Genomic DNA, 24,930 nt, shown 5'->3' with positions numbered 1-24,930 from the left:
GCAAGAGTTTGTTCAGGTGCACGAATTTGACTCCAACGTGAGAATGAGTAAATACAGAACAACTTCCAGTTTCAATCTGGCAACCGAGGAAAAAGAGGAAAGGTTCCACTTTAACTGAAACTTTAGCACAGCAGGAATCAAAGCTCTGGGGCCTGAGGTGTAAGAAAAAACCTGAATGTGACTGTTGGAAAGGGGCTTGCTGGGATGAGTGACTCTACCTTGAGGAGCTTGATGCTGCTTGACCAGGTGGGTGATTGGCTGGGAAATAAATTGCAGAGGAAATTGGTCCAGATTATCAGGGACACAAAGAGACATGGCCCTTTGGCCACAGGCGAAGATGGATAAATGGACAGATGAGTAAATGAACAGAGGGATGGAAAGGCGGAAGATTGATGGCCAAGCAGAAGAAAGGTGTGGGTGAATTGAGTCCAGATCCCGACCACCCACTGATGCTTTAACCGTGGTGCTCTCTCCTGAAATATAAATGCCCACATCTTGCATTTTGCCTGGCTGAATGTAATGTGTTTCTCCTTTCTTGCAGCACACATGTATGAACAAACTCTACGTACGCATCCTCATACACACCTGCAAAAGGGCTCGCATGTGCAAGCAAACAAACACACAAACCAAGCTATAGCCTGACCTGCTTTGCCTCAACAGGAGGGCAGCTACACCAGGCACCATGCCAGGTAAACATCCTCAAGCCTTGTGCACTCACCGCAGAGGGTAAAGCTCAATGCTGCAAACTCACTCTAAAATACAAGGAATAGTCAATTATGTTTAGGACTGAGGACACATCGGTAGAATATATATTCCTCTTGCACTGCCCCTCCTGCTACATTTAGAGAGCATAAACAACTTTTGCTGCATTTTATGCCAAGGTTTCTTTTGTAACAGGAAGTCATAATGCCTCACCCTAGAGGAGACAATTCAAATGCATTAAGTCTTCCAAAATGAGTGGATTCACCTGCAGACTGCAGTGTGTCGTTCTGTGCCAACTATCCTCCACACGTAGCACACCTTCAGGCATCCAACCTAGGGCCACAGACAACTCCCCGCTCTGTCTTTCCTCCTTCCATTTAGCTGACAGGGTTTTTGACCGCTAAGCTCCAACACGGACCTCTATGTTTGTGATGACTGTGCAGCGCAATCAAGGCAGAGTGAAAGAGGAAGAGAGGGAATGATGAAGGGAGTGAGGAGGAATATGAGTGGTGGAGGGAAACAAGGACATCAACAACATGTTCTCACAGAGAGATGACCCCTGGCCATCCTGAGGCATCTGGTTTATCTGGCTGTCTGGGTAAGCCCCACACACACCTAATGACTCCAGACCGCTCTGCATCCCCTAGGTTTTTGATTTTTTTTTCATCCCGGATTACGAACGGGGAATGACAATGGGCTGGTAAACTACTGAGCGGCACGTCTGAGAGCTCATAACAGACAAGGAGTTCTCCATGATGAAAAGAGAGGGGCGAGTTGGGAACGAGGTTGAAAGTTGCTGAGAAGTTGCAGTGTTAGTTTGTGAGGAGCATCACAGCATGTTTAATTAAGATTTTTATAATGTTTATGTGTAAAGTTTACAATGGGAACGGCAATTTGGGTGTTGCTGATTTGTATGCATCACAAGCAGCAGAAGCCGAACGCGGCTACATCCATAACTCAGAATTGTGCATAGCAATGGGGGCCAACATGGAGATGGACTCTGACCTCGCTTTTTCTCTCTCATCTTAGATGGCATAGATCTCAGTCTTCTGCGGTAGAGATTAGTAATCATCAAGGGTCTTCATATTGATGGCCAAGCTCAGCTTGTTTGCATATTTGCAGACCTCAGAGCCCAGTCGCCTGAGGTGAGAAGCAAATCACATTTCATCTTACCCCCACGCACACATCTCTATCACACGCTTTCGATTTCCATCCCTCGTTTTCTCCTCTTTCTTTTCTCCCCAACCTTGTTTCTCTTAACATGCTGATCAGTCAGCTTGCGGTAAGCATCCTCGCCTGCCCTGGTTGCATCTGAGCAGCGGTCTCATTTGGGTAACATCATCACAGCGTAATCTTGTTGGAGAGAGCAATCAGTTTACTTTGGAATTAGGTATTCCGTTGGCGGGCCAAGAAAGAGGGAAGGCTCACAGGGTTTAAAGGATGCAAACGAAAGCATGCTCTCCAGAATACAGTCTTGAGCCTGATTGGGTGATAACAACCCACACAAGCTACATGTGAGAGTAATGAATGGCCAATGGGAGGCCTGAATAATAATGCGATTGGATTAAAATCCAATCACAAGATGGTTTTGTCTGTTGACTTTGTTTGTGGGGTGTGTTCAACAAACCAAGTTCATGATGAGAAAGATGCATTAGGCTTGGACTGGGGGTGCAGATAACGTTCTAATATAAAGATTGCCCATCTGTTTACTATGGCGCAATCTCTCCTGGCTGTCAGTCAGTCATGACTGATTTCATTGATCCGATGTTGGTGTACATGCATCGCTTGCATAATGAGCCCAAGATAAAGTGTTAGTCAAAACAGATTCTGTGTGCAGTGGTAAATTAGTGGCTTAGTTGGAGAATGGCCGCCACAGGTGGCAAGTTACTATTAAATCAAGGATTTTAATGTCTCAGTTTATCGCAGAGACATGCACCAAGCTGGCACTCTCCGGTGCTTTCGCCGAATCCCTGCCCCTCGTTGGGAGGCCGTCTCTTAGGAGAGGCTCTCTGATCAAATCGATCGACTCCTCCAGTATGATTGATCAGCCAGACAGGTTGGAGGTGGAATAGATTAGATGACCTTTATGCTCTAAGTGATGCAATGCCCCCCACCATCTTGCATCTTTTAACATTATGTTTTTTGTATCACCTGACAGCACAGCTTTACTGGCAGACCGTTTTGTTCACATGCTTTTCCCCTTGGCATGGCACGGCCCAGCTGGTGGCCTTGGTGACCCTAAACGACACCCATCCTGCCCATAAAACTAAATTTATGAGCCCACCTTCCAGTCTGAAAATGGCAATTAATCCCACAGAAAAAAAATTTGTTTCTTTACATGTCTTTGCTTCAGAGTGGCTGACTGTAACTCCTTTCCTCAAGTATAGTGTAGTATAGCTGCAGCTCCCACCCAAGTGCTACCCCCCTAGCCAACAAAAACAACCCCTGGGAGGGGTAAAGGATAGGGGGAAATGTTGAGTCGGTGATACCATAGCCCCAAAGCTCCAAAACCACAGTGGCTAGCAGGATGCCGTCACAGCTGGCTCTGCTTCTTCCTGTGGGCCCGCTCCACAGAGCTCGGCCTGCAGGGAGACATAAACCTGTCGGACTGGTCACTCTTTCCACCGCCCTCCTTCTCCCTCCTTCCTTTCCTCCCATTACTGGTGAGTTTGGCATAAGCCACCTAAGGAAAAAGGAGCCTTATGGGGATCAATGTGCAGTACATTTCCATTCAGACATAAGTAGAATCCTTTGATCTTTTCATTAAGGACGAACATGATTCAAAAGCCTGTTTCTGTTGGGTGTCTGTGAATGAGTCTGATTGCTGGACGTGTCTTCGTCCAAACTCACATCGTGTTTTTTAACTTTGACTTGTGTTTCAGTGTCAAAATGCTTTCACAAGATCTCTTGGCACGGGTTCTCATTTCTGAAACAGGAACCCCTTAACGTCTGAAGTAGACCCAGTGAGATCTCATGTGCAGTGTGGTCTCTCTGGCAGCGATGTAACTGCTGCTGGATGCATCAGTCTGATAATGGATTAGAAGCTTGCACCAAAAGGAAGTGTGCACCACTTAACGTGTTAATGAAGTAAAGTTGAGTATTTCACTCGAGCATTTTTCATTGCAAACCAGAATTTGCTGAACATTAATAAGCAGTTTTCTTTCTTCTGCTGAAACAACCAGATGGTGAAAGACAAAAAGTGTAAAAAGGATGCTTTGAGTAAAACAACAAAAACGTGAACTCGAGCATTTTGTTTGTTCTTGCATCACGACCCCAGTCTCTAAATGTGTTTGTTGGTATTCATAAAATGTTCTAACTTGTAGGATTCAGACTAAGAGATGAAAACGTGAGGATGCTTTTGAAGATCATCATGTAAAATCAACTTATTTATCATTATTAAGCAACAACAACAACAACAAAATCACTTCTGCACAACACTTAGTTTCATTTGAAAATATGGCAACACTTTACATTAAGGCTCCCTTTATTAATGTTACTTAGTGCATTATTAGGTTCTAATAAACACAGGCTCCCTTTATTAATGTTACTGATGTTAACTATCAAGAGTCCTTAATGTTAGGACAAAGGGCCAGGAGTGTGGGTCAGCATAGTAATGTATTACTCAATATTTACAATATTATTAAGCAGTTGTTAATACTTTAATAGTTTATTGATGCTAAATAATGCACTAAGTAACATTAAAGAGGAACCAGGCAGTTCTAGCTTGCTTTTAGCACCCCCTAGTGTACGTTTGTAGAACCAAAAGCAAAACCTTTTCTTTGTAACACCTTGATTTAACAGTTGAAATGTCTCCTCGGCCTTCCTTACAGGAGTGACTCATCACTAAATTAAACAAATCAGCTGTGTTCATGATCTAAAACATGCAGGAAACGTCTGGGAACCAGACAGCAGGACCAGGTATGTCAGCTCAATCTCTTCCAAGTCCCAACAGAACAAACCAGTACCTCTGAAATGCAAGGGGAATATTCTGGCCACAGGGGCTGGGTGGCCTTGCTTTAACCCTGTAAAGGGTCATTTTAGCACATACTGGCTCAAGAAAATGATTTAAAAATATGAAAAAGTTGCAAAGTATCCCTTTAATACCGGGACCCTTACTTTAAAATGTCACAGAAAATAGTTTAACTATTTGAAAATGGTATGATTACATATGTTTATAACAAAAAAATTAAGAAGTACAAATACATCCGAACTGTAACATAAATTCAGGGAACAAAGACAAAATAACTTTAACATCTCAAATATGCTACGATAGTAAAAGTCCCCAATGTCCCCTAGGTTTTCTGTTTATTTACTACACTTTCTCTGTTCTGTCAGCCTATCTGTACATCAGCTTTATCGTTATTCTAGTGAGCAATCCCGGTGTTTGAAACAGAAAAAATAATCATTTGAGTTCTGGGGACCCAGAGGAGGGTGAGAAAAACCCCACAGGTAAGATCCAAGCTCACGCTCCGTGCCCTTCCTCTCACTGCCTACCTGGTAAACACCTCTGCAAGTTTTTTTACTTTTAAATTTTCAAAAAACACCAACTGCCTCATGTTTTGAATAGTTATTGAGACCTTTTCTTTCTTTTATTCTTTTTTTTACTGTTTTGTCTGAGCAGCCACACATAACCTGTCTGGCATTAATGATGCCGTTATTAAAACGCTGCTGGTCCGTGGGTGGATCTGCCTGGCAGGCTTGGTGCTTGTCCTTCTAAGAGATAAGCCCACTGCTGGCCTTATCTACCTCCCACAGCCCCACCCAGCAGTGCAGAGCAGTGGACATGCAACCGGTCAACTCATCACCGGCTAATTACTCCCTCTGACGGCCTCAGAAAGCAGCCTCGCACTCACATTGCTGCTCCTGACATCGTCTCCCTCCTACTTTGACTGAACCCATTTCTTTTTCTCTCACTTCATTTCAAAGCTATCGTCTCAGTGCATTTCACTTTTCTCTCCTGGCTACTTTTGACAACTTTCCTCATAATTTTATCAGCCTTAACTGCGGGGAGTTTTTGTAGAATCTCCTCAGGTAGCAGTCGAAACCAAACCCTGCTACAGCTGTTGGTGGTCAGGTAAGTCTTCACCTTCCACGTATGACTATGCATCTCGTAAGGGACTAATTTCGTTTCTGTCACAGTTTCCCAGTTAAGAGCTTAAGCCATTTGTGTGCTGGAGTCAGTTCAATCTCAAAGCCGAAGCCCGAGCAGCCGAAGTCACTTGTGCTACAGAGGGAGGGAGCGGTTTCTTTTATTCAATTGTTTTCCACTTCCACGAGCGTGTGCCAAGGGGGAGGAAAGCGCCGGCTTAACACGCTCTGCAATTCAACACGGCCAGACGCAGTCCTATTAAGATTTAATGTGCCATTCTTCTGCTTGTGCTGCTGAAAAAGACTCACAGGCTGAGAGAGAGTGAACAAAGAGCAAGCAGAGCCAGGGCCAGAGAGAGATGAGGAGTGGGTAAGAAACCGAGACAACCTCTTCGTGAGCCAGTCGTTGTCACACAACTGGTCGGTGCTTTAAATTACACGCTTAATGCAGGGTTGAAACATGTAACGGCACCTCTGCTGTGCGCAGCTCTGAGTGCAGGACATGACATTATCTCTGTTTTGTCCACATCCCTGCAACTGTGGCTACCTATTTAAGAAAGAGGTCAGCTGGATGAAATCCCAGCATGTCTCGAGTCTCTCAGGTGATGAATTATGTGTCATCTAAAATGCAAACTGCAAGCACGCAGGTGCTGCGAGGGAGCGTGTGTGCGTGCGCTCGCTAATAAGTGTGTATGCATGTGTTTGCATGCCTAAGCACATGACTGATTAAACAAGCAAACACGTGAGGGACAGACTGTGTTGGATGGAGGGGAATGTGAATGTGAGGAAGACTTGCAGTGGTGGTTAATGTCATTTGTGCCTTAAAGACACAAGCACGGGCAAAAAAAAACACACTCCCATATTCTCATTATGATTGTTCCACTGCAGAAAACGCAGCCCTCGTCTGACAAAGACCAATAAATACTTTATACAGTGCATAATGTGTGCTGTGTGAAGCACAGGGGAAGAGAAAGAGGGCGTCCTCACGAGGGCATATGCTTTGAATTCCTAATGACACTCCTGTTAACGTAACTGGCACTGTTGCAGGGGGAAGCACACAGGGAGGCTAAGCCATCCAGTCAAACTAGAATGCTATTCTTTACCTCTAGATATCCCCATACCTATTTTTTTACCCTCCTGTGGACCCCCCACCCCCTGACAAATCAGAACCCACACACTCATGTACAAATACACACATACACAGAAAAGACTCCAGCCCAATTGTGAGAGCTCACTCTAGCATGAGGTCTCTTTTCAGTGGCTGCGTCGTGCCAGAAGTAGCTATTCTCCCCTGACCGCCTCTACCCGATTTTTTAAAGCCTTGTAATCAGCGTGCTGCTCTTTGTACCGGGATGTTGCAAGACACCTCTGCAAAAAAAGGAAGAAAAAAAACAACAACAAAAAAAAAAAAAAAACAGCAGAATTTCTGATGAACGGTAGTGGATCAGAGTTCGGCTAATCAGGTCTTGCTCGCCTCCACCCCCCCTCTTACACGAGCCCCGTTGAAGCAACTGCACTTTGGAACATTCTTCTCGACAGTCACAAAGCAGCTGTTGGGTCGATGCTCAAAGTTTGCCGCGGAAGAAAAGAAAAAAGATAAAAGACGACAGATAAAAGCCTGCTGGAAACAGTTAGCACAACGCGCGTACGGCCAGGCGTGTTAAGTTGTGAGGCTATTAGCTAACATTCCCATGCTGCTGACCCAAAGGTGATGCAAACAAACGCTTCAAACAAAATAAATTTTACAATAAATGTCAGGTTCTCCATCGCAAACCGAGGCTTCACCTAAAATGCTCCAGTCAGATTAGCAACCTCTGCATTGTGCCGGGATATTATTGTTTCTCACCCACTATTAGTGTATTTCTCATAAATTTTAATGTTTATTTTTTTTTATTGAAGCTGAGAGCATTCTGCGGTATCTAGAGGGATGCAGAAAGGGGAAATCTACATAATATAAATCCATATATGGCCCAGTTATCTGTCTCTCTTCTTCTGTTGCAGCCCTCTCTGATTGATTCCTTTATCTGAGGGAAGCAGAAGACATGCTCTGTTTGCTCGCACAGTGGCCGGCAGGAAAACAGAGAAAGACACTTATTAAAAAGGTCATCTCACAGAGGGTTAAAATAGCAGGGCACAGATCTCTCTAGGGGGAGCAGCCGTGCCCCTCCTCTAGTGAAGGACACAAGAAAAGGTGTTGCTCATGGGAGATGGACCCGTAATGACAGAATAGCCACCAGGCTGATGAACCATGTGTGCACTACACTATTCAAATATCTTCAGAGACAGGAATGAAGACAAAACAGTGACGGACTGTGTGAAAATTCAATTTTTTGAAATAAAGTCGGAGCGAGAGGTGTTATTTTTGTTTACAATGTGGGCTAGCTTGTAAACACGTGGAAATGAGACGAGGACAGAAGAGTTTCTGTGGACTGAAAGCAGGTTGCCTTGCCTACCGCCGCAATCTCATATCTGGTTTATGAGCGTGCGTTGTGCCAGTGGAGAACAAAAGTCAAATACTGTTTCTCTTTCTTTGTGAACGATCTTTACAGGGGAGTGCAGACGATTGAGTGAGACAGCGAGATCCAGAGACAAAGCATTTGCAAAATGCTTTTTGGAATAGCTATGACTCCAGCCTCCTGTCTCCTCCCCAGGGCAGCCTAAAGCCCTGTCGGCAGGATGCTGATCCCCACACGGAAACCTGATCTGCAGCCATCCTGGAGCCGGAGGGGGGTGGAGTTGAAGGAGAGCCCCCCACCCCCCCCAACAAAGCCCCTTCACTTCTGTCCCAGAGTTAAAGGGGTGCTCTGGGAGAACATTCTTCAAGCCCTGCCCCAGCCAGCCTCCACTTTCAACTCTCTAGAGGAGCATTCTTCCAGCCCTGCCCTAGCCTTCACTGGAATCTCCAGGGGAGCATTCCTGAAGCCCTGCCCCAATCCAAGACAGGCTCCCCGGGGACGCATTCCTGCAGCACTTTCGCTCAGTTTCCCTCTCCCCATCTCCCTCCTTCTCCCTTACTCCCTTTCTCAGGCTCTTGCCTTCCTCCGCAGTCCAGCATTAGGGCGATCAATAGCACCGATCGCATCGGGGACACTAGGCAATCCATACCCATGCGCTCCCTTAGCGCACTGCAGTGGTCACAGCTTAAGTGCATGGAAAGGTGTTATACCTCTGCTAGACGGGGGGAGACAATGGCCAGCATTGATCGAGGTGGCATGTAACATCTTTCTTCTTCTTCCCGTCTACCGGGCGTGGTAGCTCCAATGTGTTTAGTGTTTGTCTCACTGATGTTCCTGATGCGCTTGATATTTTTGCATTATTCTAGCATAAAAGACAAGCTTAATGAAAACCAGAAAACACATGCGGGGTAATGAGTGTCTGGTCCTGGCGTTACACTGCACAGGCTTATGTGCCATTAGCCGAGAGAGACAGAAAAAGGAGTCGATCTCTTTCCGCGAGCAAACTAAATCTCCAATATGTGGATTGGTTCCAGTCAGGCTTTGCGATTTGTTTACCAAAATAAAACATTTGCAATTGTAAAATAAAAAAACGGAGAGTTTAGCAGGTGCTGGTGGTTGATTAGAAAATGGTTCTAATAAAGCATCCATCTGTGAGTAGAGACTAGATGTAAGACTGATTAATTGGTCATGGATGTCTACGTAACGCCACATAGGAAATCTCCTTCGATATTCTGGAAAACACACAAACACGAACGAACACTCAAAGTACTTAGTATGCCATCTAGAAGTTTCTTTTCTCCCACTGTGTTTGAATGCTAATAGAGTGCTTCTGCACAATCACAATACCCTAATGGCAATTAGATTCTTTTGTTTAGTTTCCAAAGGGACTCTTATCCAAACTGTGCTTTTTTTCCCCATCATTGAGCAATTAAGGCTTATTTGTCCATTAAATTGACACTTGTAAAAGGTGGGCAAAATTATAGAAAAAATGTTATTCATGACCACACTTTAATGAAATAAAGAGTTTTATTTTATTATTACTGTTGTTCTAAGTATTTGCAGGCTGTCTACACATCTGACACTTGGAAAAAGGACCAATAAATGTTTTATTTCCTGAAATCTACTATTATTAAAGAAGTAAGCTGCAGGATGGTTGGCCAAATTTCACACTTGTGCCCACAAAAATGTAAACAAGCAAAAGCACTTCAAGCAGAGTCACAAATACGTGCATGGATTTCTGCTAAGTTAACATCAACGGCACAAACACACACCAGACTCAGGACTGGGCTCCAATTGATGGAAAATCCTTGTAAAACTCAAGGGACGTCGAACCCGTAATTAGTGGCCGGGTTGCGAAACGTGAACTCAAACTGTGCGTGTAAACAAGGAAAGAGACTAAACTAGACTCCTCTCAAAGATCTTTTAAATGTAATTAAAATCCTTAAGCTTTGTTTGCATTTTGGGGTTTCTTTAGCTTTTGTGCTGCAGCAAACACCAACTGACCCCATCTTAGCTGGTGCCTGGGAACAAAGAGAACCCTGGAAAAATGTGCGTCAGATGGCGTTTTCTCAATCAGGACGTCTAAAAGAGGACGCAAAGTCCAGGAGAAGCACATGGAAACCTTCAGCTCACATCATTAGTTCTGTCTGCCACCTTGTCAGGGTATTTATAGTCTTATTCATCCATCAACAGGTCAATGACACAGTCTGCCAATGGTATCCTTCTCCACCAATCCCAGAAGGTGTGACCACTGCTAGCACTGGGACCAGCTGAGGGACTTTCCTAGAGTCTGAATCCGTTTCCAGCTCTTGGTCTGGTTTGACTACATGTTAAAAACAAATAAAGGAATAATTCAGCATAAACTGTTGCTTTGGAAAAGATCAAAACTATTAAAACATCCACTATAAGGATGTGTGTTATGTCATCCAATACACAGGACATATAAATAACACGTGTGAGTCCTGTGCTGTTGGATTCCTACCAAAATAACTGGTAGTCTGGTGTTGTGCTCCCCTTGGTGTAGTGTACTAACATACAAAGTGTGGCATATTCTCTGTTGAAGGCACAGAGCGAGAGTGGGAGTGGGAGAAGAGCTGAGTGGCAGAGTGGAGGGGAGGCTCGGTGGGCTGAACGTTGTTTACCTGTCAGCTGGCATTGATTAATCTTGTGTTCGGTGAGATCGCTCAGCGACTCGAACACCTGCCGGCAGCTGTCGCAGCTGTGCAGCGCAGGCTCCTCGTCCTCCTCCTCTCCCTCCTCTCCTTCCTCTGGAGAGAGCAGCCTCTTCCTCAGATGCCTGGCCTCACCATCCTCCGCCACCCTCTCGAGGGCGCCCTCTGGATCTGCAGAGCCACAGGAAATGACAGCACCACATAGTCAGAGGGGTGACCCGCGCTGTGAGGTACCACAGCTTCCTCTGGGTGACAATAAAATGGATTTCTAGACTCCGGATTTAATAAAAACAATAATAAAAGCTGTAATAAAAATGCAGGTTCAATTTGGACCTCTGTAACTCAGCCACTCGTGCCATAACAGAAGTGTTGGGCAGGTGAGGTGCAAAGAATACAGGCAAGAAAAGATGGCACAACACCCACATTCACACATCTAACACACACACACACACACACCTTTGTTATTAGAAATGGTTTTACGTTGTGTTTGCCCTGCTTCACCCAAGCAAAACTTCAGTATATGAAACTCGACTGATGGGAATATGTGTGGTTAATAAAACCAGGATTGCAGTTTTGGCTGGACCAAAGAAATATGAAATTCCACCAGCGAGGGCTGAACTGCATCAATCAGCATCTATCAAACGAGACAAGTCTTGCCAGAAGTGTGCAGAGTGCAGCTCAGTAAAACACAAGACTGAGATTGTTATGTGTTAGACTTTCGTCACAACACGCTTGCCTAAATTATTCAGCCTTGCTCGCAGGCAGCCGCGGGTCGTGCACATCAATATTCTTCAATCCATCTGCAGTTTTGTCTCTTGTTGGCTTTGTGCCGCAGCGATGCCAGGGGTTAGCCACTGACTACCCCAAGCCAGGACTAGTATCCATCTTTCAAATTACCAGCCTAATCTCGGATCCCTCTCATGTTGCTAAAACATCCACACAGCAAATAGATGTGTGCACGACTCACTCGTCGCAGCACATATTTTCATTTAAACGCATGAAAAGAAGAATGCAGCTCGGTAAAGCCTTCTTATTAAAGGGCAGCATGGCCCGCAGCCCTCCTTCTGTCCTCGACTAGTCGCAACAATAAGGCTGATTAACAGGCCACACTTACAATCAAACATCTTGTCAACCAGGTTGTGTTTTGTGGACGAGAACCTTCTCACTTCACCAGCAGCCATTTTAAGACCCACTGATGCAAGTGTTCCTCAGCCTGTCTGGAAACTCTAGAGGGGAACATTAGGCGAAAACGTGTTTTTTTTCCTCCCCCCTCTGACTAGCAAACCGTTAACAGCACCTGAAGGCAACGAGTGTGTGGCACTGAAGTGTGCAGGTGTGGGTGTACATATATTGGGTGCAGCAGCCATTTTAAGACCTCCTCCTGCAGGGCTTCTCATATATTGTGAAATTCCTTGAGGAAATGCTTTCCAGAACTCATCAAGGCCACCCAGGATCCCCCCCCCCCCAGTTGCGCCAAGTATTGATGTAACATCACACCCTCCATTGTCCTTCCCTCTTGGCGACTGAGGCTCTCGGAACATGCCCTCTAAAAATATCAGCGCCGTGGTCCCAGGTGGGACCATGCAGAACAGAACAGAAGGTGTTTCAAGAAAATGAAAATCCCAACCCAATCCTCACAGATGCAGGCCTTTTCGCTGCTCCTGGGGAAACACTTCTGACTGAGGCCAAAAGCCACACAATATAGGCTTATGATTCATCCACACAAAAGCAGATGCCGAATTCACGAGAAGAACTGAAAAGTGAACACTTCATCTTTGTTTTTCCTGTAAAGAAAGGTTCAGAGTTTGGTTTTATTTCCAAAAGGCCTTCATAAATGATGTATTCTGTTAATATTACAACTCATTCTGTTAAAAGGAAACAATACGAACACAAATCTAGACTCCGAACTTCATTGTTGATTTATTATAAAGTTGATTTCTCTCATATGATGTGAAAGATTCAAGATTAAAGCAACAACAACAACAAAAAAGGCACTAAGAGATGCAGAAGATTGCATGAGAGAGCTTGTGGGTCTATGAGTGTGTGTGTGTTTGTTTTCTCTTGTTTTCAGTGACAAGTTTCAGGTGCGACTCACAGCGAGCCCAAGCTGGGTCAGCGTGCTAGACCGAGCAGAGTGACCTCCGGTGCACCACTGAGAAGAGGAGCTGGAAGTGTAAACTCCAGCGTGCGAGGATCGGATGGCGGTTTGGTTTGAAAACTGAGAGCTGATGATGTGTATGTGAGTGAGGGAGGGGGAGACGTGTGAGGGTGGGGGGGTGGGGGGTACGGGGCAAGGTCACGTTCAACCCAGGGATTAAAGAGCCACATCAATACCGAGGTTCCTGTGCCTCTGGGCCTCATACAGTAATCCATCAGATCAGGACATCCTCTTCTACCAGCCTCTACAGGCTGGACAGCCGATCAATACCGGCATGCATGGAATGGCTGACAATCACACGTGGAATACTGGGAGAAGATGAGCAACGTGTTGGTCAGTTTTAATATTAATTTTGATAATCACTGCAAAAAAGGAGAGAAATGAGAGAGAGAGAGAGAGAGAGAGAGAGAGAGAGAGAGAGAGAGAGAGAGAGAGAGAGAGAGAGAGAGAGAGAGAGAGAGAGAGGGCACATTGCACAACTTGAAAAGGCTGTGACGGATAAATAATTAATGCAAGGGTGGAGCATTGGGCCATTGGAGGTATAATGAAGATCTAACCAACAGTTCCATGGATGAATATGCCATTTTTACCTAACTCAAAGTCCATTAACACCGAAACCATGAAATGTAGAGATCTGAATGGTTATTGGCATCTTTACAGCCGTGTAATATCGTAGACTCCAAACCCATCAATCGCACACACACTTGTGGTGCTGGGTGACATTTATCATGCCACAACTTTCATCTTGAGACTTGAAGAGTCTCCTGGACCCCCCACCCTTATATTATTGAATATTTCTGCTTTTAAATATTTATGACCTTTTAATTGATATTCTCCTTTCTGCTCCATTAGCCCCACTGGAGATCTGTGGTCCCTAGCAGGGAAGCCCCACACTCATCTCCCCATTGTCTGGCCCACACACTGAGACAGGTGGAGACACTGACCACAGGGAGAGAGGAAGGGCATGAACCCACAGGAATGAAGGGAAAGAAAGTGAGGCGAAGCTGCAATGGCTGTAAGCTAACTCTTAGGTCACCCTAAGCTGAAAGAGACTCGCTTCCTTTGAGTCAGCCTCAACAAACAGAGCACGAGACGTCTTCCTAATTGCCCGTAGAAACATGTGAAAACTCGACAAATTTAAATATTGTGCAAAGTTCTTTTATTTCAGTAATTTAACTTAAATGGGTAGAATGCCTTCTTCGAGTCAGTGACGAGGTCCTGCCTCAAGTGGAGGAGTGTTAGCTTCTCGGGGTCTTGTTTATGAGTGAGGGAAAGATGGAGCATGAGATCCACTCGTGGATTGGTGGTGCATCTGCAGTGATGTGGGCATTTTACCCGTCTTTCATCCTGAAGAGAGAAATAATGAGGAAGGCAAAGCTCGCAATTTACCAGTCCGTCAATCTCATTCCTATCCTCAACTATGGTCATGAGCTTTGGGTAGTGACTGAAAAAATGACATCCCAGATACCAGCAGTCTAAATGAGTGTTCTCCACAGGAAGTCCGGGCTCTCCCTTAAAGACAGGGTGAGCAGCTAGGTCATCTGGGAGGGGCTTGGAGTAGATCTGTTCCGCCTCCAAATCGAGAGGAGCCAGTTGAGGTGGCTCAGGCACCTGGTTAAGGTGCCTCCTGGACGTCTCCCTGATGAGGTTTCCTGGGCACCTCCAACCAGAAGGACAGCTAAAGAAAGACCCAGGACACGCTGGAGGCATTTCCCTGGAGGGGCTAGCCCAAGTAGCAGGGGAGAGGGAAGTCTAGACCTCTCTGCTTAGGCCGCTGCCGACCGTGACCCGACCCCGGATAAGTGGATGAAAAAGGATGGATGGAACTTAAAACTCAGAAACCATTTAACACTGGAACTACCGTGGCAGTTCTGCTGACTGTTTTTCAAATTGCATATTGACTATCAAATTAAAACATACAGCCTTGCTAGTCCCTGACTTTTCCTAAATCGGTGTAAAGTTAAAAAAAACATCTAATGTTTATTGTGCAGCAGACAAGACTTCATAATATCATAATTTCTACCTATTTCGGTAGGAGGCAGCCACTCTGACTGCCAGTGAGTTTCTTGCCATTTTCCCTAGGCCAAGATAAAAATAGAACACCAAGACTAGTCAAAGAGCATCTACAGCATCTGATCAGTCTTCTTTTCCTCGTAAATTTGTTATTTTTGTCCTTTATGGCTAAAATATGAAGGGAGAGAGAAAATGAAACAGAGGCGTAAAAGAAATATGACCGTAAAAATAGAATCAGGGAGATTGATAACATGGACAGTTATGATTGTGAAACTGTCTATTTGGTTATTTTTGTTTGAAAGGAAAATCATTTTTAGCCAATTAAATTGTATATTATCTGAAATTATAAAATTACAAAACGAGTTCATGTTGTTCTGGTGTTAAAGGCTCAGAAACCATTTGCAGGTATTTTGGATTCATTAGCCGTTTGGGGTTAGGGTTCACACAATATTCAAAAGCTGTAAGCCATAATCATCACAATTATAACAAATAAAGGCTTCAATATCTGCCTTTGCATGTCTTGAGTCTATATTATATATTAGCTTAATATTTTAAGTAGAATTAGTGAAATAAATGGATTTTTCCACTATATTTTAATTTTTGCAGTTTCACCTGCAACAGTGTCTTATGCCTAACCAAGCTGAACCCCGATGGAGCTTTTCCCCCCTCTTCTTTACGCAATGAAAGCCCTTGGTGTCAAAAACGTCATTACCAGCACACCAATCTCCTCATTTCCCCTCCATCGTTTTCAACAGATCCTGATCTTATGATGCCCCCCAACCCAACCTGCAACCGCCCACCCCCAAGTTCAAATTAAGAATTTATTTTAACCAGTGAGCGGCTTCTGTCGACACGTGTCGGCGGGCCTGATCAAAGGTGCGCACATGTCTTTATCAGAGTGAGGGAGGCTGTCAGAAATGGGAGAACATTAAGATTGAATAACCTTCACGGGCTTGCCGGCACCTCATTATTTAAAAATCTAAAACTTTTGCTGAGCACCCAACATATATAGGTCACGCTACATTCCAACGCCACGTGTGCCTCTGACTGGATCCTTCTCTGCGTGAATGTGGGATTTAGGGGCTCTTTTTTGAACCATCACATCCCCCACCATTAAAGAGCATCATGATCCGACGACAAGGCTGTGAGCTTGACACTTGCTGGATTGTTAGCGATCATCAGGAATTTACTAGTAAGGAGTGTGTGTGTTTGAGAGGTTTTCCTGTGGTTCATGTTTACCAGCCTATCTCCATCCATGTCGTCCAAGACTAATAATGGTTTAATAATTGGATGCATCTGAAATGCAAAAGCAAATAAGTAGAGGTGTTTTTTTTTCCCCTAAAAAGCTCTTTACAAGCTCGGGTTTCAAGCATCTTGTTATTTATCACGACTATAAACAAACAAATATATAAACAAACAAATATATAAACAAACAAAAAGAGGTAGTGTAAATGTATGAAAGATTTATGATGCATGCTGAGTTAAGGAAGGAGAAAAAAATGGTATAGGTGCCAAACAATTACAGGGGTAGTAAGAACAAACAACGAAGGCAACCCGGAGAGCGCCGCATGAAGAAAGCAGCTCATATAATCACAGGTACACAGACGGCATCATCCACCATTAAAATCTGAACGCGGAGAAAGAAAAAAAATGATGTGAGCAACGCAAAGAAGAGTGGAAATCAAAGCGTCTGAATGAGAAACAACATTTGAACATACCAAAATGCTCTTTCTCTCTGTCTTACCAGCTCCCTCACCGGGAGAGATAATATTGAACAGAGCGCCTTGCCATGCCATTAGTGCAGGGAAACATCAAAGGAAATGAATAATAGAGTATGATTTTCTGAAGTGGTGGAGTGAAAGAGTCCCTTCCTCTTTCCTGCTGTAGCGAGTCCTGCAGCACATTGATCTGTGGGCAGCCTCGACCTAACCAGAGCCAGGGTTTCAGACGCCGCTGCACAACGCTACACCCCTCAGCTCTTCTTCTTCTTCTTCGCTACGACTACGAGTCAACACTTCAGATCTCTATAGCACTTCTGTTTGCCTCAGTCCAGCCCGCTTTGGCAGAGCTAAAGTGCTCCAACGAAAATAGAAAGAAAAGAAAACAACTACAATCTGGCAATGTCAAAAGCAAATAGGCATGTATAGTGAAGAAGACGCACTGGGCATGTGGTTATAATTACACACAGGCGGTACAAAGCCGAGCTGCAGATCTTAAGCCATTCTAGACTCTCTGGGTAAAAAAGCATACGGCCTCATTAAATCTCAGCTATCAAGCTGTTTCCGCCTCCCTATACCGTGCATAACACCGTCTATCTGTTAGAGAGCCTCTTTTGTTGGCATGACTTTCTGTTACTTTTCAAACACGAGTAACAGGAAGCAGGACTTGCTTGCTGAATCACAGAAGACCACAACCGAGGGTCCAGATCTGGAGACTTTGTCTGATTAAGCCCTCGGCTTGTCAGAAGTCAAATAGCTACTGTGTGCAAGTGTCTGTCAAGGTGGCGGATGGACGAGAAATCGGGTGAAAATCGTTGATGTTTGGGCGAAAGGCTTAGCAGCGAGATTTGAGCTGCTGCCTCTGCTGTTGGCCGCGCCAAAACGTTCTAAAAGTTTCAGCAGACAAATTGGCAGGACAGGAATTGGATGGCGTCTTTAAAGTTCACCACTCCAAAAGGCTCTTTTTCTCACTGACCGTTCGTGGAGCCGCATCCTGTGAGGGGGGTTAAAAAATAAATCAGTCAGATGAAGTCAAAAGAGGAAAGTGAGAAATTAATTTGTGCGCCCTCCTGATTCCTCCACAGGCAGACATCGATCATGTGGTGGCTGTCCACCCGCCTCCTCCTCCCTCACTCTGGAGATGGGAGGCGGTGGAAAAGATGGGGAGACGGAGGGATATTCGTGTGTCTGAGGGGGTTGTTGTAATCAGGCACACTTATTAGCTCTGCTTTGGCTTTGGATGACAGGGGGTCTCTGAGGCGAGGTAGTCTCTTACGTCCAGTTCTTGAGGGTTAGAAGGGCAAAAGAGGCTTTTTTTCTTTCAGAAGCACCTAATAATATCCATCAACACACATTAACATGACTGCTAATAAGCATTGCTCTGCTTTTTGCCCGGAATAACAAAAAAAATGACTAAATGCACGTATGGACTAAATGCAGCAATGTTTAATGATCACATATACCTGTTAAATATGTTCCCTGACGTAAAATTAAAGCTTTGCAGAGCTGATGCAAGCATCTGCTGTAGTGGAGCATGCAGCTTTGGTGTTTTGCACAGGAGAACACTGAAGGCTATGGGTAAATGCCGGACTAATGTGGCAGCCTAGGTGTACTCATGGTCCCCAGCCTGCTGGGCAAAACCATCCATATCGGGTTTAAAATAACCACGCCTGAGACTTAACCTTTACCAGAGACAAATGAAATGAAAATATACAGTGTGGTGCACCAGGAGCAGGCTTCATTCATAGGGGGCTTTCTGCTAGCCTGACCTGAATTACCGCTCTGCTCCTGGAGGGCCACTGTGAATGGCACGCGTGGAGACAGGACACATTCATCTGCGTAGCTCTATTTTACATCATACAGAGAGTTGGGAAACAAAGAGTTTGGAAAAAAAAGAGAGAAAGACAAGAACACACTGAAACATTAGGGCGGCTATGGGCACACCTGCACGTGTGCAGACCCAACACACATATGAAGAAATTTGCTGCTTTTGTTGTCTCATGGAAACAATTTACAGCGTGGAAAAAACTCAAAAATGGGAAAACACATAATTTTTTAACAATCTTTGTCCCACCAATATTTAACTGACACACACACACACACACACACACACACACACACACACACACACACACACACACACACACACACACACACACACACACACGATCCACTTTCCAGCCGAAAATGATGGAATATGAAAAGGAGCATTACCGCTTGGAATGGCCGTCTGCCCAGGACTGTGCTGGTCCTCTGTCACATTGTCTTCTACTGCCAGAAAAAAGAGAAACGGGGAGAAAGAAAGGAAAAGAAACAGTTAACATTGAATAAATGAGAAAAAAATACAGATTCTTGTTATTTTTTTGTTATTTACTGCTAGGATTTTCTGTATGGAAACTCGAAGAGGCTTCAGCTGCTTTTGACAGCTCAACCTGGGGTTTGGGAATCCACGCAAGCCTTTCATATGTATGAGTTTTGGCAACAAGGCAAACAGCCACCCACGTAAATAACATATTGGACTGGGTAATGACGTGATGAATTATGAACGTCTCCCCTGGAACATCCTCCCAACATCAACAGTGACCAAGTAAAAGAATAAACACCTTGACAAATGCATTTGTAGGACGGTTGTAAAGAACGGTGGTTTCGTAAATTAGATGAAAAAGAACATTTGTAGATTGCAATTTGAATTTACATGCAGAACACATCATAAAATATACAGTCTATGTCCTCTTCATGAGTCATAACAACCAAAAGCAGCTACAAAGTGCTTTTACTCTCAAACAGGGCGGGTGACAACACAGTGACGGCTTGATCGGCACTCAGATCTGCTCATTAGGTGCATGGCAACCAAACTACTTTTGACTTTTTGACAACAGAACTAGCCTTGAAAAACACAACTTGTGTTTAGTAAAAGCTAGAAGCTTTTACATTGAAGCCTTTTTTTTTAAGAACTGGTGAGACTTCCTTGTGGCATGTCAAGTACAAGAAATGAAATGGATTTTAACAGCGGGAAGAGAACAAAAGAGTCTCCCACCTGTTCCATGTAAAATGAGGGTCTCACTGAGGACTTCATACGCCTCGGCGTTCCACCCCTGCAGTTGAAATGCATTCTCCATTATGTCTTTTCTTTCTAGCCTTTCATTTTCCTGGGCAAAGAGGAAAGGGGAGGTGGGGGAGTCTGACAGGACCTCCCAGTAGGGGAGTGTGGCAGCGACTGCCAAAGCAGAAATTGGCGCACTTTTAAAATCGCAGAAAATATCCTGTACTTTGCATAATTAAGATGGGATCCTATGGAGGCAGAAGCCTTTTTCCTCAGGGGAGAGTAAGTCGGTGTCAAGCAGGGGCGACGAGCCTCGGTTGAACGTGAAGAGGAGCACGTAGGGCGGTTTGTTGTGAATGAATGTTTTGTTGACAGACTTAAAACTTCTACAGGAACTCATCTGAGTAGTTTCTCAGAACAAAATCCAAGAAAGAAGCGTATCCGGTTGAAAGTTTTGCCCTTAGAAACACTCATACAGTTAATATGCTAAGCGACTGGTCATAGGTCAGAAAATTAATTAGCGTCATCAATTAAAAGTGACGAAACGGACGTAGTTGGAGCCAGAGTATCAGCCTGCAAAGTAAGCTTGTCCTGTTAGAGGAGGCCTCTGTGACTGACGCCCTGTGAGTTTAATGAGTTTCTGCAGCGCTGTCGAGCGCCTTGCATCCAGGATCATCGAAATGGGCTCAAGATGGGGGGTCCTAATAAATCCCCCGTTGTTCCATCAGAGATTGGTGGTGCGAGCTGGAGTTTTTGTTTTGATTACCGTCACCGTTGGTGAGATGAGGGAGATCAGGCAGAAAATTCTATTTCACAATGCCATAGAAGAACTTAAACATTGCAGCACTTTGTAATAATTTGTCACCACTGTGAACTTATTAAAAGTTTCGCCCATTTAAAGTAAACAACCTCCATCACGGCGCAATTATTTCTTCTGGTTCGTAGCTGTCTGCCTGGTAATTAATTGCTGGCTAGGAGCAGTCAGAGAGGATAAGGGATGGTGTTTTTACTAGCTGGACATTTGATTAACAGCTAGAACTAAACAAATATAACTAGCTGAGGATTTTTAATTAATGTGTCCTTAAGCTCGTGATTACCTTGTAATGACTTGAGCTGAATCAAACTTGGTTCACACGGCTGTAAACATATCGCTGCTATCAGTTAATTAATGTTTGACAAGGTACAGTGTATCACTCAGGCGGTGACAAACTGTAATCCTGTTGTTGATACATTGCAGAACGCACCTGGGACCCTTCCAGAGGAACACCGTGGATTATTAGAACGCAAGAAAAAAAAGTGGTGTTACATTCAAAGCCACTGATTAACACACTGACGACACGCAACAATCAACTTTCATCATGTTTAAAGGTGTGGTTGACTGAAAACCCATTTTTAAATGATTTTTTCTGATTATTATTGGTCACTCTATGGGGCGACGGTGGCACAGGAGTTAAGTGCTTGCCCCGTAATCGGAAGGGTGCAGGTTCGAGTCCCGCTCAGTCTGTCGCTGTCGTAGTGTCCTCGGGCAAGAGACTTAACCCACGTTGCCTGCTGGTGGTGGTCGGAGGGACTGGTGGCACCAGTGCTCGGCAGCCTCGCCTCTGTCAGTGCGCCCCAGGGCAGCTGTGGCTACATTGTAGCTCATCCCCACCAGTGTGTGAATGTGTGTGTGAATGGGTGAATGACTGATTGTGTTGTAAAGCGCCTTGGGGGGTTCCAGGACTCTAGAAGGCACTATATCAAAAACAGGCCATTTACCATTTACTCTGTGGTTTTCATGCAGGCTGAACATGAAAACAGTCTCCTACACCGTTCTCCTGTTTCAGCTTCTGATAGAAGATAGACGGTGAAATGCTAGGATTTGAAAATCCTCACGTATCTATGCCACACTGTGAATTTGCATTCATGGCCTCGCCCATTTTGGCTGACGCCTGCCCAGAGGAAGGCGTTTTGACATCTTTTTTGCAGTGAGGAGAGAGAGTGGAGAGCCTGTTGATGATAGTGACTTGGCAACATGGCTGAATGCGTTCTGTTAACCAATCAGAAGCAAGATGTATGCAAATCATTAATAATAATGAGTAATCCTGCTATTTTCAGCCCACCTCTGCACCAACAGAACATCTCAGGAGCGTCACAACTGTTTTTAATGACTCATAAGGCATTCATTTACACTAGAGAACACAGCAAAAGTACTGAATAAACAAGTAAACCACACCTTTAAAGAAGCAAATCCAGTGTGGGGATTTATTTCTCAGCGGTACATTATATGTTAAGAAAGTCTAAAATGGAAAATAAACTATTCAGAAAAGTGACTAAATATGCCTAAAATTAAAATATTGTTTTCAAATCCACCAAATACAACGCCTAAACTTTAAGCAAACCCAGGTGTAGGAATACTGTTCTCGATTTGACGTTCCCAAACAAAGATGGTCACCTTTTCTGGTGTACCTACTTGTGTGTTTGAGTATGTTACAGACACTGAAAAGCCCTGAGTGTGTTCCTGAGTATGCGTGACTCATCTGCTTGGTTACAGCCAGCGTGGACGATACAGCGCTGAACACAATGTCTGTGTAATCCGCCCTGACTGACCAGGAAGGAGACGCTCGCCACAGGGAGTACAACTCAATTTAGCTCGGGTCAAGAGGTCAACCCTCCTCAATTAGGGCGGGGAAGGGAGGGAGGGAGGGAGGGGAGGGGGGGGACACACACTGCACATGAATAACTTTCTTAATGAGCATTATTTGAGCTGGTGATTAGCGTCATAAATAATTTGTAGTAGGAGCGTGCTGATCAGGTTGTTTTGTAATCATTCACATATTGCAAGATGAGAAAATTTGCACAAGACGAGCAACATTTAGCGTTTTTGACATTTTCCACACATGCGATTGTAGTTGCAAGCAGTGGTGGAAGTCAGTATCTGCCTCCGAATCACACGTCTGTCTCCATGTGGCAGACAATCCATGACAACAAGAGAGACACATGCCACGGAATAAGGACAGATATCGGCCAGCTCCCGCGACACCCGGTCCAACACGCTCAGCCGCATGTCAAGAGCACTGACAGCCGTGCTAATGGGATTTTTCCATGGCTCCATCATAATTTCCTTAATGATAATTCTTAACCATATTTTTGTGTCACATTAGAAAAGCGTTAATGGGTGTTATGCCACAGATCATTAATTGTGAACAGACTGGGATTGAATGCAGCTTCCTATAAGCTAGAGATGACACAACTGCTAATATGTCTTTCAGCAAACGAGGAAAATAAGATTAAATATGTCTGTTTCTGCGTCTTCGTTTTCTAATTACTGCGACTTTCACAGATTGCATGCAGACTTTATTCAGAATAAAAAAGCCAAATTGGTTAATTAATGCACCTGACTAGAATAATTATTCTTAGGGCTGCTGTAACACTTTATTACTGAGGTTACAAGATGAATGTTATTCTTTTAACTCACAACTTTGCTCACAGATTTGAGAAAAAGGAGAAAAGAAGACATCTTAGCTGCAACATTTCTACAACAAACATGTGCATCTGTAGCATTTTTAATAATTAGTTTTCATCAAAAATCTAGGATTTGTTTCCGTGTGCATAACAGCCGAGCAACGCTCCTGAGTTCACTCATGTGGTGACAAATTTCTGCTTCTCGAAAGCATCAAATATTTAAGGTGTACATGACACAGCCCTGATTTCAGGACAATTTCTGTACTTGTGGTAAATGGTGTGGAAAATATATTTATATATGCAAATGACAGAGCTGGAAACTTCTCCCTTCAGCCAATGAACACATCAGTGCTGGGAGTGTCATCTGTGCTTTGGATGAAAAAAAACACATAAGTCATCCCAGCCTCATAATAATCGGGAAGCAAAGTCAGGGCAGGCAACGTGGCAGTCGCCGCCGTGCAGGATTTTGGGAGCGAGATCCTCCTCTCCTCGCTGCTCACCACTGACAGAGGCAGTGTGCTGCTGACCCAAAGCCACCGTGCATCAAAACAAAATTACAATGCGCCTACAGTGGAGAAAACGCGGAAGGCTTCGGGATTGAGTAAATGTCAGTGGCTGGGGTGAAGTGTTTGCATATAAGCGAATGATGTATGGTCTCGTCCTGTGCCATTTATTCCCTCAAGCAATATCGTAGCCGGATCTGTCTCTCAGACTTAATTGAAACGGGACTTGTAATGTTGCCCTTTTCCTCGATGGGACCAAAAACATAACCTCTGACTCCCACAAGCAGCCAATAGTGAGGAAGTGGGTGTGTGTTTGGTGCTGGTGGTGGTGGTGGTGTTAGAGGCGGGCACTCAAGGGGAGATAAAATAAAAAAAGTAAAAAAAAAGAGCGCCAACTGTCACAGCATTATTTCCTCCTCTGCTTTACATGCTCACCACGTTCATACTACCCATGCAAGTCCCTCAAAACGTAGCCTGTGATGCCCATTCTTCCTGCATCTTTCATCAGCATCCCTGTTTATTCTCCGCTCTGCAGAACAAACTGTTCTTTTTGATCATAACACAGAACTAGTCCCCTGAACCTGACCTCAGACGCAAACTCACAAAAACAAAGATATGTAAAGAAACACCTCAAATTAGAGACGACACCTTTTTTAACAACATAAATAAACCCCTAACTATCCCTGCCTGCTGCTAAAAGTAAGAAAGTATGCATCGTCAAGCAACTATTTAAAAAAATAAACAAGACGAGTAAAGTTACTATGTACATCTGTGTGGCGCATCTATGTCCCCAAGGAAAGAGATAGACAAAGAACAATGAATAACATCTGCCTGGCCTTGCTTGGGTCGGATCCAAAGCAGGGAGATGTCTCTGACGTATCTGCATTTCTCAGACGGAATGAAGCCATAAAAGTAATGATGTCTGGTGTGACGCCTTTTTTTCCAATTTAGATTTTGGTGACAGTAACAAAACAAACAATGTCATCACTATGATTTCATTTGCATACTGATTTGCTCACTCCGCATTCCTCTCGGTCACACACATAGACGTACACAGATCTTAACAGATGCTCATTCTAAATACTCACACACACACACACACACACACACATACTTGTAGCATGCTGGCAGGA

At 44.3% G+C, this 24,930-nt stretch overlaps 1 protein-coding gene across 7 annotated transcripts in view; it reads right to left on the bottom strand.

Moving 5' to 3' along the window:
- znf521 (zinc finger protein 521) overlaps positions 1–24,930 on the bottom strand; it is a 101,497-nt gene that overhangs the window by 74,387 nt on the left and 2,180 nt on the right. For 5 of the 7 annotated variants that reach the window (XM_015956848.3, XM_015956843.3, XM_015956846.3 and 2 more), the window contains 2 exons: positions 19,022–19,078; positions 10,889–11,089 (listed from right to left, as the gene is read on the bottom strand). Coding sequence is in view for 5 of the 7 variants with exons in the window: in XM_015956843.3 (XP_015812329.3) it covers positions 10,889–11,089; positions 19,022–19,078 (258 nt within the window). In the remaining 2 variants the exon portion in view is untranslated. The remainder of the gene's footprint in view (positions 1–10,888; positions 11,090–19,021; positions 19,079–24,930) is intronic. The other 2 variants (XM_015956849.3, XM_015956844.3) reach the window with 1 other exon arrangement.

This window comes from Nothobranchius furzeri, chromosome 11, assembly GCF_043380555.1.
Source record: "Nothobranchius furzeri strain GRZ-AD chromosome 11, NfurGRZ-RIMD1, whole genome shotgun sequence".
Classification (NCBI taxonomy): Eukaryota; Metazoa; Chordata; class Actinopteri; order Cyprinodontiformes; family Nothobranchiidae; genus Nothobranchius; species Nothobranchius furzeri.
This window is presented reverse-complemented; position numbering and strand designations above follow the sequence as displayed.